At 40.0% G+C, this 18,625-nt stretch overlaps 1 protein-coding gene across 5 annotated transcripts in view; it reads left to right on the forward strand.

Annotated features, from left to right (window-relative positions):
• The window catches only part of shisa6b (shisa family member 6b), a 78,086-nt gene extending 60,364 nt beyond the window's left edge, over positions 1-17,722 (forward strand). For 2 of the 5 annotated variants that reach the window (XM_085465468.1, XM_085465469.1), the window contains 5 exons: positions 7,754-7,816; positions 8,933-8,953; positions 12,913-13,065; positions 15,339-15,442; positions 15,639-17,722. In XM_085465468.1, coding sequence (XP_085321594.1) covers positions 7,754-7,816; positions 8,933-8,953; positions 12,913-13,065; positions 15,339-15,442; positions 15,639-16,493 — 1,196 coding nt within the window. In that variant the 3' untranslated portion in view covers positions 16,494-17,722. The remainder of the gene's footprint in view (positions 1-7,753; positions 7,817-8,932; positions 8,954-12,912; positions 13,066-15,338; positions 15,443-15,638) is intronic. The other 3 variants (XM_085465470.1, XM_085465471.1, XM_085465472.1) reach the window with 3 other exon arrangements.
• The last annotated feature ends 903 nt before the right edge of the window (positions 17,723-18,625 follow it).

Below are 18,625 nucleotides of genomic sequence, written 5' to 3' on the forward strand. Positions count from 1 at the left end.
CATATGGTGAGAAATGGATCCAAATGTTGGACAAAATCTCAGGATGACAAAAAAATCTATTTGCCAAACTAAAAAAAAAAGAGGATAAATCAAAACATGCTGTACAAATCTAGCTGAGGAGAAAACTAATCCAATTGAGGCGACTTTTGTTGTGATTTGGCGCTATATAAATAAAATTGAATTGAATTGAATAGATGCGAGGAAATCGAAAAAATGATGTAAGATAGGAAAACTGGTAGACACATGAGGGTGAACGGATAATGTGAAAAATAGGAAGAGAGGGTTAGAAATACACAGGGACACAGCTGGAGCAGAGGGTGGGTGAGAATCTTCAAAAACAGGCTAAATGGGTATGTTTGGGTATGTTCGTTATAGCAAATTACATGGCAAGCTAACACAACTTTTGATTAGCTGTTAGCATAGCATAGCATCTATGTTAGCATAGAAAAAAAATCACCTTGAACAGTAAGCTACTCAAGCATTATTTGATTTCATTAGCCTGCAGCAGCGCTCAACCATTTCAATAAACACAGTGTGATTATATGAGAACTGTAAGCGACTTGAAAAGCTTAGCGTTTCTCAACTCTTGAGCACAAACAATGCGACATCTCATTTAAACTGGACGCGGGGCATGCCTGAAGCATCAAATATGTTTGTGTTCACACCATTTATTAACATTTGTTTTTCCTTACCCAGATATGGGGTTGGGGTTAACTACAGCTTTGACTGGAAATGAAATCCAGCCTCTTTCATGAAATTTGGAGCTTCCGCTATTCAGCTACTGTACGTCTTCAGCCTCACTTTCACCCTAGCTACACGAAGGGCACACTGTATTTGTGCTGAACGTATTTTATTAATTATTAAATGTGAAACTGTCCTTTCTAAAGTGAATCCCCAGGGAATACTGATCTGGAATAGAAAAGTCAACCTTTGCTAATTTATTCATATATCACTGTCACTCTGTTATGTTTGTGTACAGTACATGATGCTTGTATGTGGCTCAAAATGATTTTGTATGTGCATGGTGCTAACATTAGGCAGCTGGTGTCTAGAGCTTGGTGACCTTGGTCATATGTTTGTTATTTTTCTCCCCTTTCAGTCTCTCATCACTCACCACTCTCTTCTCTGTCATTTGCTTCACTAGAGATTGTGGCCAAATACACATATCCCTATTCACTGGATATTCAGTGGCTGGCTTTTCAGTAGTTGGACAGAACGCAAATCCTTAGAAATGAATGTTCTGATAGTTTCTATGATACCTCAGAGAATGTGACTACAAATGCTTATTTAACCTTGCCAAGGGGTTCAAGGTATTTTCTGAGTTTCTCAGCATGCCTTCTCTTACCTCCCTTATGTGTTGTATGTGGATGCAATGCTTGGAAGTGTGATGTGAAACAAAATGCCACACCAAATGTCAGAATACTGAGTCACTTGCACGCCATCTGGATGCTATTATGCAAACTTGCCAAGGAGGTATTCTCCAGAGATCACTTACCGTGTCAGTAAAGGGAAATTTAATGTGAGTAATGTTCTTGCGGACTTGAGGGTGACTGTATCCAAAAAAGGTGTTTAAGATTAGTCTCTGCAGCCCATTGATCACAGCTATGGGTGTATATGCTTGATTTAACCATTAAATCTGACTGACACCATCTGACAAACACACAGCTCCGTCATCAACATACTGACAGCAAATCGGCCATTTAGCAATTTAGATAGGGATCCTGTTTAACCTAACAATCTGGAGAGTACGTCAATCACAGATAATCAACCCACTGTATGATTAGACAGCAGCACTGGCTTTGAATCTATTTTAATATGCCAATTAAAGCAGATGAAGGCAATAAGTAAAGGATGGCGGAACATTCAGGAGATCTCACCCTCCACACTAAGCTTACTTAACCACTGAAAAATAGGTTTCCTGGGGTGCTTTAAAGTAGTACCAAGAGAGTTTTTTTCTTTTTCTTTTTTTGCCATGTCAGCTCCAGGAGCCCAGGAGGATGATGGTGCATTTGGGTGTTCCGAGCTGATAAGCAGACTCATGGCCCTGAGAGTTTGGGGGTGCTAACTGTGCTGGGACTCTGTCTTCAATGTGGTTAATTGGTCCCCTGATTACTTTGGGATCAGTGAACGTTGCTCTCCAGGCTCTTAATGAGCTAGTCTTCTCCTGCTTCTCAGCCCGTCATTCAGCTTTGGCTCTCTCTGTGGACCCCTCAGACCAGACTTTGAATCGAAATCACCAGATTGAGACAAAACTTCACAAAGTTATGCTCTGTTTCTGGGTTCTGTTGCTTTCAAATTTTTACAGTAGAGACACATAATATCCTTCAATGATGAGTTCCCCTATCAGCACGGTCCATTTTTCTTGAAGTTTGTCACTTTTTAAAAACTTGCTGGGTAGCGTGTACTGAAACTACACATTTCATGCGCAACAACACGTGAACTGCATGCAGTTTACATGGTTGGTGATGACCTCTCCACAATTATCCTCAATTAACTACTTTTCAACTGAAAACATGTTTCTTATCTTCAAATCAGATGTTTTTTAATCTTCTAGGATTTTGTGGAAATGGCAGCCTTATTCTGAAAACATGTTGAACTGCAACATATCTTTTACCAGGCTTGGTAAAAGATATCATACTGTCCAAAATAATGACTTAAAAAAGTCTAATCTATGTTGTGGAATTGGCTTAAATACCATTTGGATTTTTAAATATACAATAAATACTTACTGTTAGTGTTGTGTTTATCAGTAAAGAATGAAAATATTATTTCAGTTCTAAAAGTAAAAACATTCAATTTAATTGAATTCAGTTTCATTTTATACAGCATCAAATCACAACAAATGCCTTAAGGTGCTTTATATTGTAAGGTAAAGACCCTACACTAATATAGAGAAAACCCCAACAATCACACAACCCCCTTTTAGCATTTGATGACAGTGGGAAGGAAGAACTCCCTTTTAACAGGAAGAAACCTCCGGCAGAACCAGGTTCATGGGGAGCAGCCATCTACCGCGACCAGTTGGGGCTGAGGGGGGGGGGGGGGAGACAGGACAAAAGACACAGGGTGGAAGACAAGCCAGAACATATAAATCAGTCATGAATATGAATTAACTGAAACTATATGATGTTCATGTGTTACTGGAGTAACTAATATTAGAGTGTGTATTCTACACTCTAATTAATTTTTCTCTACTTCCCTTCATACATACTGCAAGAGTTCACCTTACAATATAAAGCGCCTTGAGGTAACTATTGTTGTGATTTGGCGCTATATAAATACATTATAAATAAAATAGAACTGAGCTGAATTGAATTGAATGAAGAAAATAAATTATTGTATGTTCTGCACAGAGGACAGATGTTTACTTGTCACCTGCTGTAGCTCATTACAGAAAAAGTTTGTTTGCAGAGATGAGTCATTCACTTTGTGACTCATTAACATAATACTGCACGTTGGTTTTTGGTTTTTTTCCTGGGGGTGGGGATAGGGCGGGGTTGTTGCTTTCTTTGTTAGATTGAAATGGACCAGTTTTAACCATGTTTGATTTAAATGCATGCACTCTGTGCACGCTATGATAAGGCATCCTGTGTCTACTCTGCAGTATAGGAATTAAGATCAAGTGAAATCATAGCAGTTTTTTCCACGCCAGCACCAACTGATACCTGGGCCATAGTCATTAGCAGTTTTTAATAATTAAAAGAAGTTAATCTGCTATTATATACCCTGTATGTGTCATTAAAAGGCTGTTTCTCTTAAATTATCACCATTACTGAGGGTTTTCCCAGACACGGGATGTCTTGGCTAGAAGTAGAGCAGGTCGCCTGCTAATCAGAATCCCTGCCTCCCCCCAGTCTGCATGCTAAAGTGTCTAACCCTCAATGTGTCCATGTGTGATTTTGAGGAAGTGCTTGAGGCATAGAATAAAGTGTGTGAATGTGGCTTGCACGCTACTTTGAATGCTCAGGTAGAGTAGTGAAAGGGCTATGTAATTACCAGTTTGTCAACCACATTTTGTTTTACTAGTCACCTTTAATAAGATTAGCATAATCACATGCACATTCATTCATAAGTCGCTCTACTATTCAGTGACATACCAAAAATGTTTATTTCATGAATTGTTTATACTAATAAGCTAAAGTAGATGCAGTGAGCTTTAGCAGAGACAGAAAGTCTTGGTTGTAGTGATCCAGTCATTCCTGGCATCACTACTCAAAACAAGCCTTTGTATCAGTAGTATTGATACTTTATTTTCTCTAGGTATTCATCCAGACACCATAATAGAAGCGTCTCACTGCCTAATTGGCAAATACAATACATCAATTGCATCAATCAACAATAAATCTGATGCAAGTTTCTCAAACACTGATTTTAGGTGAAATAATTCAGTAGTATACTTCATAATAATAATTATTTTGTAAGCTAAAATAGTTCAAGCTCTCTTGGTGTGCCACCTGCAGCGCACAAAATAGTTGCCTTGTTGTTGTCATTTAATGACCTGAACGCACTTCAGTTTGTCTCAGCAAGTCATATCCTCTCACTCTCTTTCACTTTCATGCACAGAGAAGCTTTTGATAAGTGCTTTTTCACAGTAAAATTAGCTTCCCTAGTTTATGTGTTTTGTGGTTTCATTTGTAAGTGGTGACACAGTCACACTACACTTAAGCATGCCCGGACACAGTGCTCAGCAATTAGTCAAAGTAACACACTAGTCAAAGGAATTGGACTTTGGGATTCAAATGAGCCTAGTGTGAGTACACCTGTTTAATCACACCAACAAATGAAGAAATCTCTCTTTTTGGCAGGCGTATTCCTGATCAGGAGGGGTTTCATTTTAGGGGTCTTCTCCTGAATTCTAACATAGATAGGAGAAGACTTTAGAAATGAGGATGACAGTAATCTGAACATCTTCTTTGGTCCACCAGCAATACACCCCACCGCATGGTCATAGACCATAGATAAAAGTGAAGAACACATTGATTTGATGCATTAGTAAAATAAGCAGCATTATTGTGATATAATAGATCATTAATAATGAACGATAGTGCTACCAGGGACAAGTAAAAACAAAAGATCTGTTGTGACAGATACAGATAATATAGTAACTAAAAAGACATAGCTTTTTATACATGGCTTTATATTACTAAGCTGTTCATTTAATATGTTCCAAAGAAGCAGTTTCTGAAGTCTGTGAATTTATCCCCTTGAATAATCTTTTCTGTGAGTCACTGTTAAGCACTGATAAGAAAAAAGAAAAAGCCAGTGGAGGAACACACAGAAGACACATCTCATCTATCTCTATAGCTCGAGCAAATATTGAAACCCATGATGTGAGAGCGTCGGGCCTCACTCTCCTTCTTCACTTCTGTGACAGATGTAAATGGATGTTTCAGCAGTTGGCTCTAATGCATTTTTAAACAGGCACAGCAGCAGACAGCAAATGAACGTGTTGCAATGGCAACACTCTACACTGGGGTCTCCATCTATTGCTGCCTTCCCCTCTCATACAAACACACAAACCCACGCTGCTGAGAATAGCTGTCATTCATCAACTTTCTCAGTACAATGGGCTCAGTAAAGGTCCCATCTTTCAACTAAAGCACTTCCACGGTGCGGTGCCAAGGCGAGCACCATACCACTGCATCACATTCCCTGTCATCCCACAAACACTCCAGCACAGCAGGATGGATAGGTGTTTGGGGCCAACTGTTGTTTATCCTCTGAGATGAAATTTAAAAAGGCTCTGCTTACTCAAATGATAACACGTTTGACTGTTACTACTGATTAGAGCTTCCTTGCAGAGACAGAAAAAAAAGGGATAATGGCCAGAGATGAGGACCAGTGCATGTTAAGTTTGCAGAGTCCATTCCAAAGACTACAAGTTCAAAAACACATCCCAAATATATTGTACAAACATTATCCATAAGAAACGTATTAATCACTCTGATGCATACTCATCCTGAAAAATTACTGCCTTTCCATGCACATATGTGGAAAGCCAGAGATAGAGATGGCAGCAGTAAGACCTACAGCACAGAACATCAGTGAAAAAAACGGACTGGAGCCATAAGCTAGTCTGCTGGGATTCTGGCTGAGCTTGAAGTCATGACCTGTCTGGACAAACACTGGGCTTGATTTTTGACCGTGTCAGATAACACACAACTGTATAATATGCATGCTAAAAAATTCAGATTAACAAGAACACGATTTGGGAAGCAACCAGGGCAAAGCTTATGCTAGCCTAATTAGCTAAATTAGCTAAGCAAACAACATGAAACATATTTGTCACCTTGTGTAATTGTGTGCTCTGGTAATGTTTTGCTGACAGTACAGTTCAGAACGCTACTGATGTGGTATCTCTGAAGGTCACTGCACTTCACAGCTCCCATCACCGAGGAATCTAAATCCTTCACTATTTGTTCATAACAGTGTCGCTAGCCGACCTGTAAGCTGATACCATTCAATGTTAGCAAGTTAGCTGGTGGCACAAAAATGTACAATAACTTCACCGTCTTAGATTTAAATATGAAAAACTATGTACCAAAGCAGGGGGACACTATCAGCTCCTTCTTTGTATGAGTCATAACATTTTTTGTGTTTCTTCCATAGTTTTTCTTTCTGAGTTTGGATTTTGTTTTCTTTTCCACAACTGTTTTTTGTTGTTGTTGTTTTATTTTTTGTAAATAAAAGTATGACAATGGTTTCAAGTCAGCTGACAAACACTGCCCCTAAGTTTCTGGGATTTCTTGGTTGGCTTCAGTGTAAAACAAATTGTTTTGGTAAGTGATGACCAATGACCGATTTCACTTAATTTCTCTCATGATAGTCAGACTTCATCACGAACAGGTAAAAATTGCTCAGTGTAAACAGGCTGCAGACCTTGAAATTTGCTCTGAAGGTTTGGCTTTGTTTTGGTTTTTTTGCTAACTACTTTTGTCTGAGGTTAAAAGAAATCTGTTTTAAAAAATATGTTTTATGTGAGTTCAATATAACTTTCATTTCTAATGAGTTGCTTGGTCATTGCTTATGTAAAAATGTTGGTGCAAAACCTCTCTTGGTAGGTTCACTGTGTATTTTTGTGTACTGGTCATATAATTTTAAACCAGAATGTCTTTCTCTGTTCATTTGTAGTTGTACTGGTGGTTTCCTGTGTTCAAATGCACCTGCAGCACTGCAGTTCATGGATCTTTTGTAATGATGAATGCATAAATGCGCGTCTTTATTCTTAAATAATACACTTTACAAAAAATACAGTAATTGCTCTTGACTTTTCCAGGACAGGATGTTGTATGCCATATTTCTGTTTTTTTTCCTTTCGTCTGTTTTAGCCTACTTTCCAAAATATGTCTGGTGTAAACATATTTTGCAGGCTAATGTCAAGCTTACAGGGGACTCCATTTAGATTTACTCATCACACAGTCTCTCATGTCTTTTCTTAATTTGAGGAAATTAAAGGGATATTTCACTCAGTGAATAGGTTTACACGCAAGTGTGGAAAGTAACTGCGGCATCGTGTCTTATTTAAACTATAAAAGTCCATTAAAAATGCACAATGTTTTCTACATAGATCTATATTTTGTGAATTATATAAAAAGCATATCTCCAAGTGCCACTAGAAGACAACATTTCCAGCTTCTTCAGTGAATTATCTCTTTAATTATCACCCTCACACTGCTTGAAGTCTGTGTTTTAGAACATACAGAGCATTCCTCGTGAACATTGAACAGATCTTTCATTGCTTTTGTCATTGCAGGTACCCATCAGCCCAACTATAACCATGTGGCTCTAGGTAGCCCCACACGCACACCTAAGAATGGTAAGGAAAACTAGAGGGAAAGGGTCTTATGCAAGTAAATTCCCTGGTCAGTTCAATGTTTCAAATGTTTGGAAGTCTAGAATGCAGCTCTTAACATGTTTAATGGGGTAAATTCATTGAACTGATCTAATTTTCAATTTCTTCATTTTTAATTTTTGAAATGGGGGCACTTTTTTTCTTTGAGAGACAAGAGACAGTAGTTGTCGGCCATCTGTCTCTCTTTCTTTAAAGTGAAAACAACGTAATGCTCTGTCAAGGTCATCCCATCCCACGACAATGTTCTCCACTGTTGTCCTAAAAAACCATAACTTCACGGTGCCTGAGAGGAGCAGTACCGTGAATCAGCTTTTATTACTCAAGTTAATCAGCTGTTCCTTTGAGGGAGCTGAGGCGGCCCGTGGTCACAGTCTGCCAGTTGAGCAGTCGTGTAAGAGAGGAAAGAGGAAAGATAGCAAAGATAAAAGAAAAAGCGGCATTGAGCTGAATATTCCCTGCCTTGTGCATTTATTACATTGCCCTGATCTCACCGTGTGATTTTTATACTGTTTGTTTCAACCACAAACATTAAAAACCTGCTATCGTTGAGGCACTTTGGAGCCATAGCTAAATTCTGCAGACAGACTCATTCCTTCTTTATGGACACAACTGACCGTGTAGTCCACACACATACATCCACAGACTCACACAGAATCACACGCATAGATAAGAAAACTGCATACTGGGAACAAATGCCTTGGAGATCTATGGAAAACATGAAAAATCCATTTCAACACATCTAACACAGACACTTTGATCACAAGCTGCCAAAAATCCTTCAAGTTTTGGCACACAGTGTATTTTCCAGATAAAAACCCACAGCCACAACCCCCCCAGCGGCCCTTGACTGAAACAACCAGGAGATACTGCTCCATATCAGAGCAGAAAATGCACAATCATACACACAAGTGTACATAACATGCCTCTGGACTTAAAAGCTGTTTTCATTAGAATAATTTTGAGGGGAGATTTTCTGTACTGGCTGTGCTGAATATGCAGAAGGTCTTTCAGGAATAGGTTCTGTTTCTCTTACCATCAACATGTTTCTGAAATATTTGTTTTTCATTTGGGTTTCGGTAGCTCACCGATCATTGAGACGTGGTAAGTCATGCATACATATGTTTAATTTAGTGTGAATATTCATTCACTGCATTCCAGCACACATTTGTGTACATACCACGACTCTTACCTTTGTTTCCTCCTTTCTCTAACTTAAACCAGTGTATTTTCAGACCTGATTCAAGCAAGAGTTTCTGTTTGATCTTTGCTTTGACAGCACAGTTTGTTGTTGGTCATGTGGGCCAACAGGAATCAGGGACACAAGCTGATGAGTTACAGTAGAAAATTATTTATGTTATATTTATGCAGTATTTTTCGTACTGTCAAAAAAATCCATCAGAAAGACCAAAACCAAATCAACAATTTTGAATGCTGGTTTTTATAAGAATGGCTTTTACTGACAAGCAGCCAGTTTACTGAGAGCCCAGCTTCACTGGGACACTCACATATGTGTGTTACACGTAAGAGGACTGGTACTTTGTGTGTAATTCTGTTCGAAATTATGTAAATGCTTTGTGTGACAGGCTCTTATATCAGTTGTTATCTTCTTCCATTTCATTGATGTATCCAATTAAGCTTATTTTATGTTGCAAAATTATGTTCTGTCTTCCATGAGACGAGTTTCTCGTGGTCACCCGTGGTTCTCATCAATGATGAGCATTTGTCGTTGTGACTCAGGGTATCCTTTAAGTTTAGGGTTCAGAATGTTCTACTTGGACATTTGCATCCCCTGAGTTGATTTTCAGAGCAGTATTAGTGCCACTGTCAGTAAACGTACTGATACCTACTAATTCTGCATCTAAAATTCTGCATCTGTGTGAACATAACACCATACTGTTATTTAATTCTGAAAGACTGCTGCTCTTATCAACTGTCATGTCATTCATGTCATTACTATGACCAAAGGTTATGTTACATAGTCAGCGCCTTTGGGTTTAGGTTTAATTTGCCAGAAAAAAACAACACAATAATCAAAGTTACAGATAGTTATAGCTATAGATTTGACCGATACAACTCATAATTATTGTTTTTCAAAACTATATCACAATAGTTATGAAGTTATGAAGTAACTGCTGATTTTTTTTTAACTATTTAAGTCTTGGAGCCACATCTGTGTGGCTTTACTGTGTTTAAACATAAAGTATGTCTGCTAATGAGATAGCTAACAGCATGCCACAGTCTGAGTTGATTCCCCACTTAGTAATGCAGCTGTGGAAGACAACCCACTCACAAATTTTTCACTTCGATCTCCCCCCCCGCAGCTCCCAGGACCCCCTGCAGTCACTCAGCCATGCTGCCGTCCCTGCTACTTTACTCTCGTTCCTTCTTACAGTCGTGGTCATGAGTTTACATACGCTCATCATAGGCATTAATGTCATGAGCTTTTATTTCTTTAATCAATTTTTTCCCCGGGTGGAACGATTGTGTAGATCAGGTAGTAGAGCAGGTCACCTACTAATTGGAAGGTTGGTGGTTCAGTCCCCATCTGCCCAGTCTGCATGCCAGATAACCCGAAGTTGGTCTCTGATGCGTCCATCAGAGTGTGAATGTTGGATAGAATGGGTGAATGTAGTTGTGTGCAGTGCTATATAAGAACCAGGCCATTTACCATCTACATCTTTAGTGACGTTAGTGTCAATTTAAATGAGCTGTATGTACACTTTTGGGCCTGTATGGATAACTTTGACTCTGTGTGCTTTAGAGACAATCCAAAATAAGTCATTATGGATGTACAGTCATGCACAATCATTTCACCCCTAAAAGGAACAGTTCAAAGAATTTATTTTAAAAAAAACCCAAATTATTGCCGTTCATGTCCATAATGAATGCACGTAAGCTTGTGACCACAACTGAGCATTTCAGTCTCTTGTTTCTTTTTGATTCTCTTATCCCCATCTCTTGTTCTCTTTCTCTTCCATCTCTCCATCCTGCAGCAGTTACTAAAAACACTATTCTTATCTGTCGTTTGGAGGCTAGTGTGGAGTCACACCCATGCCCGCTGCTCTGCACTGCGTGACAGACTCGGAGCTTGCAGGGGAAAGCTAGATAGAGCAGGAGTGGGAAAGAAAATGAGAGAGAAGGGAATACTGAATGGACAAGAAAGAATTAAGGAGCAAAGGAAAGTGGGTGGCAGCATGGTAAGACAGATAAGATTGACAGAGTGAGGGAAGTGGAATGGGACAGACTGCGGATGTTTGTGTGTGTACATGTGTGAAAAAGAGAGATAAAGAGAAGGAGTAGAGTGAGAAGAAAAGAAGGCTTGGGTCCAGTCCCCCACCCCCACCTTCCTCGTCTTCCTGGCATCATCTCACATCACACCAACAACAGGCAGCCAGGCATTGCTCCCGTCCCTGTCCCAGTTCACATCACAGCACTGTCAAAAGCAGGGTCACTCTCCAGCACACATCTGTTGTTTGGTGTGTTGTCTATTTTTTCCTTGCCTTTCCTTGTTTGGACCACTGTTTCCTCCCGTCAAACCACCGCATCGCCTGTCAAGTCAGTCCCACACCAAACACTCACTGAGTGGCTGATGTGTCCGCCTATACTCCCCCATCACTGGCACCAACAAGTTGGAGTTTTAAAATATGCAACAGTTTCTTAAAGGCAGATATTCAACTTTTTTCCTCAGCAAACTATTGCTGAACTTTAAAGGACAGAGGGATGATTAAGACAATAAGACTTAGAACTTTAGAGCTATGGTACAAACCATAGAAAGCCTACAACCAAAGTGATAGAAGTATTTCAACTAAGTTACAACATTAAAATCAGGTCAGTTCAGTTCCATCATTTGTAATAACAGCACCTGTCAAAAGGTAGTAGGCTTTATTAGGCAGAAAGTATCTTCTAGCAGGATAATATGTGGTTCCAGAATACAACAATTTTGGAGTGATAGTTTAAGGAATGTAACAAAGAGATCAAGGTGTCCTTCAGCCTCCAGATTCCCATCTGATTTAACTGAGCATGTGTGGGATGTGCTGGAAAAACAAGTCTAATTGATTTGACGCTCCACCTTGCAACTTGTATGACTAAAAGAATCTGGTCCTAATATCTTGGTGCTTAATACCAAAGGACCTAGGGTGTCGTGTCTAGAAGGGTTAGAGTAGCTTTGGCATAGGGGAACCTACACAACCCATTTGGCTTTAATGTTAAGGGTTATCAAATAAGAAATGTTTTATAGCCATGACTATCTTTAATAGTCTAGTTTACTGAAATATCAACAGGATACGTAACTTTCTATTTCAGCAACATAAAGTGTGATTGTTCTCAAAATCTATCTCAGTCATTCTCCAACCCTTTCACATGTACCTTCCTTCAGAAGTTTCTTTCTTTAACCCTCTGAGGTTAGTCACCATAAGGGATAACTCTAACTCTGCCCTACCCTTATAGTTTGGAGAAAGGCACAATAGACTATTAGGAAAGAAAGTTCATGTCACTTAGAATGATTATTTTCTTTGCTCCCTGATTGCTAAGACACAGGAGAACAACTTAATCAAAACAAAAACTACATATTCTGATTGTCTAGAGTTAGAGTTAGTAAAGACTCACACCTCAGAGATACAAAGTATGAAATGTAAGCTGCTGACTCTATCTGGTTTATAAAACCAGCTATTCAAAACATATTTTATATGTACTCATGTGTGAGTTCATGTGTATTTGTACAAATATAGATTTTTTTCTTAGGTCACTACAACCCCCAAACTCCCAGAAGAGGAGCAGGGCTTCCATATACTCAGTGGCTCCCTTGGTTGGAATTATTATTTTATACTGACGAGATTAATTTGGAGATTATTTCAAAGGACCTCTGCCTCCAGCAAATATTTGTACAGCTGAAACTCCAGCCTGTCTGCCAGCTCACTCTTTTTTCTTCACAGCAGGTGGTCTTTCTGTGATTGTTCCCTGGGGTCTCCTTTTTGGGGGGGGTGGCGTAGGAGACGTCAGCCTGCCCATTTCCCCCCCTTTTTCCCTCTTCTGTGTCTGTATATGTATGTATGTGTCTCCAGAAAACAATCGGATAAGTGGCATCCTGACCTCGCAGACGGAGCCCTACGACCTGTCTTTCTCACGCTCCTTCCAGAGCCTGTCACACCTGCCACCCTCCTACGAGGCGGCCGTCAAAGCCGACCTCAACCGGTTCTCGTCCTTGAAGAAACTCAGTAGGTCCAAGTTCACTGCAATAATGCAAGAATAGGCGCCCTGCCCTGATCCTAAAGCCCTGCATGATAAAAACACTGCATTAAGTGTGCTTTCCTGACTCCAGGCTGGGACTTTCTGAAGGGCTCTGAAGTATTTCAGATGTAACAATGGCTCACCTGCTGTAACTCGGGACGTTAAACTGTAGAAAAAAGTACCCGTATATGTTGTTTTGGACTTTTTGCAGCTCGCCGTTGATTAAAGATCTAAGTGGATGGAGGGCACTATGAATTAAAGCCAGAAAGTATCCCCTTCTCAACTCCGAGCTGTCAAAAAAGCAGCCTAATCACCTCAAAAAAAACTCTGATTCATTGGTATTCCCTGCTTCCCTCGCCGCAGCCATGATTTCTCTTGAATCACACATATATCAGCGGCTTCTTGCGTCTGGCCTGGCTCGGTATTAATTTAGCGTTTCTTTGGTGAATTTCTACAGCATAATGAGCTCTCGTCTCATGCTATTCTCTAAGTGAAATACAAATATCCGTTACGGCTTGTGTAGTTTCATCATGAGCGTCCTGCTTCGCAGCTGGCTCAAGTCAAAATGAAAGATGGACATCTACAACTCATCCCGTCAGGGGTCGCTCTGCACTGGCTCCCACTTAGAGCTGCCAGGCACCATTTGAAACTAAATGGTAAAACAAGTTTGCAGTAGTATTTACTGGTTCTCAGTTGTTTTGGAGAAATAAAAACAACCACAATTTATTTGAAGAATGCTTGTGAGAATTAACATAATAGCTTTTGATGGACCGTAAAACAAAACCAAATGAATTCAATTGTCAGAGATAGGACCCCACCAAAGAGACAGTTCTGAAATGGAAAAATATCCCTTGGCGGTGTCCTTCCTTCAGTCTTCCCAACTTTCTTTTTGCTTCAAAAGCAAATTATTTGCTGCAGCAAATAGCCAAAAGGCTCTGCTGTTTCTTTTTGTTGCTCAACTAGTGTCTGCACAATGATAGATCATGCCGGATTGCGCTGGAGGGAACATCGAGCGGAGTTTTCATTGTTGAGATAATAAAAGAAGAATGGTACTGCTTATTAATGCAAATTGGTATCAAACTGAAGAGAAAAAAAGCACTTAGCCCATTGCAGTGCAGGACACTATATATCATGAGTTATTCATTCACTCTGGTAATATGGTTGATGAGTTTGCAATGCGCTGCCCAAATCTTGAAGACTATTATGCTTGAGAAAGGAACATCTTGTTTTATTATCTCTCATAATGAATCGATTTGCAGCAAGCACCCGTGACTCGGCGCTGAAGGGGATTTGGATGAGAGTAATTTGGACAGGTGGTGTGAACACTGCTGTACCATTATTGAAAAAGACAGACTCGCACCGAAAAGCCATCTACGAATTCTCAATAAGGTGGAGAGATCTGCTCTCATTATACCTTTCCACCATCAATGGCAGTGGCATTCACCTGTCTCTTGTTGTGCGGGTTAAACGCTCATTCACAGACTTATAAATGTTTCCATTTTTGAATGGTTTATGCTACTGTCTTTATGACCAGATGTCAAGTTTTTGTAAATGTGCATCACTTTGTGTGTGCGTGTGTGTTTTTTTATGTATTTATTTGGTCGATACAGCTCTCTGTGCATGTGTTTTTGTCGTGTGGCATGAATTTAATGCTACATTCACTCCTACACTTCGTCTTTGCAAATGTATTCTCGTCTTTTTGATCTGCTTTTAAATGCATGTTATATTCATTGTTTGGTTTGGAGGTTTTTGTTGGTTGCACACAGGTATACGAAAGAAAACCCCCACTCGAGTTTATATGAAACACTCCCAGCTTCAGTGTTGATGTGATTGTGTAATAATCCTATTAGATTTCCAGCATGCATATATGTGAGGTGCCTGCGTGGTTCCCTCCATGTCTGTATATGATGTTTTTTGTTTATAGACTTTCAAATGACCTTTGAAAAGTTATCCCCCACAGCCAGAACTGCCTGCAGCATCCCTGATCAAGTCTGGATATGTGGATGTTATGTGCCTAGCATGTAATGTGGTCCGTCTGTGATACTCTGCCTCTATTTTCTATTCCCCTCTATGAGCTTGGAAAGGTGAAATACGATGGGTCTCCCAACACTATTCTCTGCATTGTGTGCCGTGTTCTCCAATTCCACGTTACACGATTTCTCCCCTAGCATTCTGTACCTACCCGTGTTTTCTCTTTCTTTCGCTCCTTGAATTGCCTCTTCACTTCGTGTCTTTTTTTTTCCCACTGTGTCCTCTGCAGCAGATAAAGAAGTCGAAGACTACTACACTCGTAAGCGCCACCTGCCCGACCTGGCAGCAAGAAGCACTCTTCCCCTTCATGTTCTCAAAATGAGTCAAGAACAGGTGGGTACAGAAGTGTTCCGTTCAATAGTGCACGCTTCAAAACAAGGTCATGTACTATCAAGTTTTATGTATCTATGATGCAAGAGCACAAGTTTCCAGATTTAAATGTTAGAAGTTATTCTGAAGTAGTCGGCAGCAGAGCATCTTACCCCTGAGTTTATGAATAAACTCACCTCATCCGTCTTTTGCTCGATAGCACCGGGAACAACAGCAGAGCCAGCCCCCACAGTCCTCCATCTCCCAGGCCCCTCCGCAGTCACAGTCCTCACAGCAGCAGTCTCAGCAGAGGCAGAGGCCCCGTCGTGTCCAGAGGGCTATGTCCCAAGATCGTGTCCTGTCCCCTCAAAGAGCCCCCCAGCAAGATTATACCATGTCTTCTAACGGTGTTTCCCTGTACGGAGGTAGGATCCTGTCCGATGAACAGCTCCTATCTGCTGAACGTCTTCGATCCCAGGAGCGTCTTCTTCCACAGGACCGCCACACCTCCCAAGATCGCCTCTACTCCAAGGACCGTATGTACTCCAAGGACAGACTCCTGTCACAGGAACATCTTTATTCAAAAGACCGCCACTACTCCCAAGATCGCCTCTATTCACAAGAACGTCTATACTCACAAGACCGCCTCCTGTCCCAGGATCCTCTGCTCTCGCCAGATAAGCTGATGAGGTCGCTGAAGCGCGGCATGGTCAGCAGTATCTCTGGCGGGTTTTATGGCAGTGACAAGTCAATATCACGGGCCATCTCACACACAGACGTGTTCATTCCAACTACGCCTCTAATGGATCGCTACAAGATGACCAAAATGCACTCCCATCCCAGTGCCTCTAACAACAGCGGTGGTGGAGGCAGCGGAAGTGGGGTACAGGGAGCAGGCGGGAGTGGGCACTCCAACACCTTAGCCATGAACCAGACAGCAAATAAGAGGCAGGCATTTGCCTCGAGACGGACTCACACTGTGGAACAACTCCACTACATCCCACAGCACCACCAGCAGCAGCAACAACAGCCACAGCACTACCGCACAGGCAGCAAGACTGAGGTGACTGTGTAAATGTTCAGGAATACTCACTGCTGAATGCCAGGGGCTGGGTCTGATTGACAAACGGTGGTATATTGGCCTCCTTTTAGAGTAGGATGGTGGCAATTTTGCTTTCTTTGACCAAGGCTTCTGCCAAATTAGAGATTCCAGGACCAAGAACTTCCACTTACTTACTGTGAGAGACCGGGAAAACGAGCTACACTGTACATTGCATACACAGGCCCAGCCAGATCTGAAGCCAGAGGAGGTTATGGATGGGGAAGGTGTAGTATTATCCTGCTAACTTGCCTACTATTATTGTCACTGTCTTGCCTATCCTATTCATCCACAGGCTTTGGCACCATTCTGTGTATGTTTTAGTGGGAAAGCACCATTTGTGTTTGTTTATGCCTTTATCAGCCCCCTTTTGTCCAACAAATCTATTCTGTGACCTTTTCTGGCAAATCTTAAAGGGCTTTGCATGGTTAAACACACGAACCGATTCCTACGTGACTTCTGTTGTGCGACATAACACCACCACAGGTGATGAACTGAGAGAATGAGCCTGTAATAACTTTATAAATATATAAATAAATGAAAAAAAGGAACCATTTGTATGCCCTGTCCTACTCATAATTGTAGAGAATCTCAATGAGAGAAATTGAACTGGATGTTATCAGCACTCCTATTTGGTGCCTCTGATAGGTGTTCTATTTCGAAAAATGAAGTGGTTTTGTGGGTTACAAAGCACAATCAATGAAAAAAACATTATGTTCTGTTTTTGATTATTAATTTTGAATTTTAATATTAATGGCTAGCTTGTTTTGTTCTTAAAGCAATGGCGTTTTTTCTCTTCTTTTTCTTTTTTGTTTCCTCTTTTGCTTCCAGTAGACGATTGTAAATAAGCTATTCTAGAAGCAGTATTATGGACAAGTCTGTACTGGATGGACTTTATATTAGACTGTCTGTTTTCAATAGATTCTTAAAAAACAACTATAAACCATTACTGTTTCGTGAGTTCAGAATAGAAGCCCACTTAACCGAGTATTTGACCGGATAAATTAATACTATACTGTGTGTGTCTTTGCAAAAACTGTTTGTAGGACGAAAAGTGAATGAATGTGTTGTTGACAAATGATATACCACTGTTCATATTTGGATGTAGACTGTGTTTCATTGACTTCAGAAGACTTGAACATCATGGAAATGGAATATAATGCTTGTCAAAGTAGGGTCAAATAAACCATCCATATTTTTCTAAACATGCAACATTGTTCTTGGAGAGATACCTCTGTTTCGTCTGTGCTTCACAAATTTGACAAATCTGTGCACTGGTTTAGCTCAGTGGTTGAGCAGGCGACCATGTACTGTACGGCAGCAGGCTCGGGTTTGTGTCTTCTGCTCTCGCTCTCTTTCTCCATGTATCACTATATATATATATGTGTGTGTGTGTGTGTAATTACACATCTTCACAAAGTTAAGCCACTTTTATCATTTGTGGCACTGGAGTGAAAAAAAAGTAAAATGCTAATGTTAGGCAAAAATAAATTACACCAGGGTTGCATATCCTCAGTATCACCAACATTAAGTTTCAGCAGGATCACACTAAATGTGTGTGACAACTACTGTAGCCTGATTTAATGAATGTTTTACGTGGAACACGCAGTAGCTTTGAAGTTCATTAGTGGTGACCAGTGTTGGTCAAGTTACTTGAAAAAAGTAATCAGTAACTAATTACCGATTACTTCCCTAAAAAAGTAATCCCGTTACTTTACTGATTACTTATTTTCAAAAGTAATTAATTACTTAGTTACTTAGTTACTTTTTAAAAACATGATTTACAACCTGAATAGGTGATAAAGCGATAGATCTTTCAGCCCAATTCTACTTTTTCTACATAATCCATCATACAAAATGTAATCAAATGGAAAAGTCTCTTTTTTTTAACTTGTTTTATTAGTTTTAATCTTTTAATTTTATGCATCAAGCAAAAATTTTATTATATGCAACATTCTCTGACTTGAATAAATTAGTTTAACATTTAAACCTATTTTCTGCACATTCCAGCACATAAAATAAAATATTTTTTGTGTTTACACTCAGTCTTTCAAATAGATGCAAGTAAAACACAGCAGAAAATAAATAAAATCAAAGACTCAGCGGTC

The sequence above is a fragment of the Copadichromis virginalis genome, linkage group LG8 (genome assembly GCF_057382275.1).
Source record: "Copadichromis virginalis isolate Kocher_CV1m ecotype Utaka linkage group LG8, C_Virginalis_male_GT1.1, whole genome shotgun sequence".
Classification (NCBI taxonomy): domain Eukaryota; kingdom Metazoa; phylum Chordata; class Actinopteri; order Cichliformes; family Cichlidae; genus Copadichromis; species Copadichromis virginalis.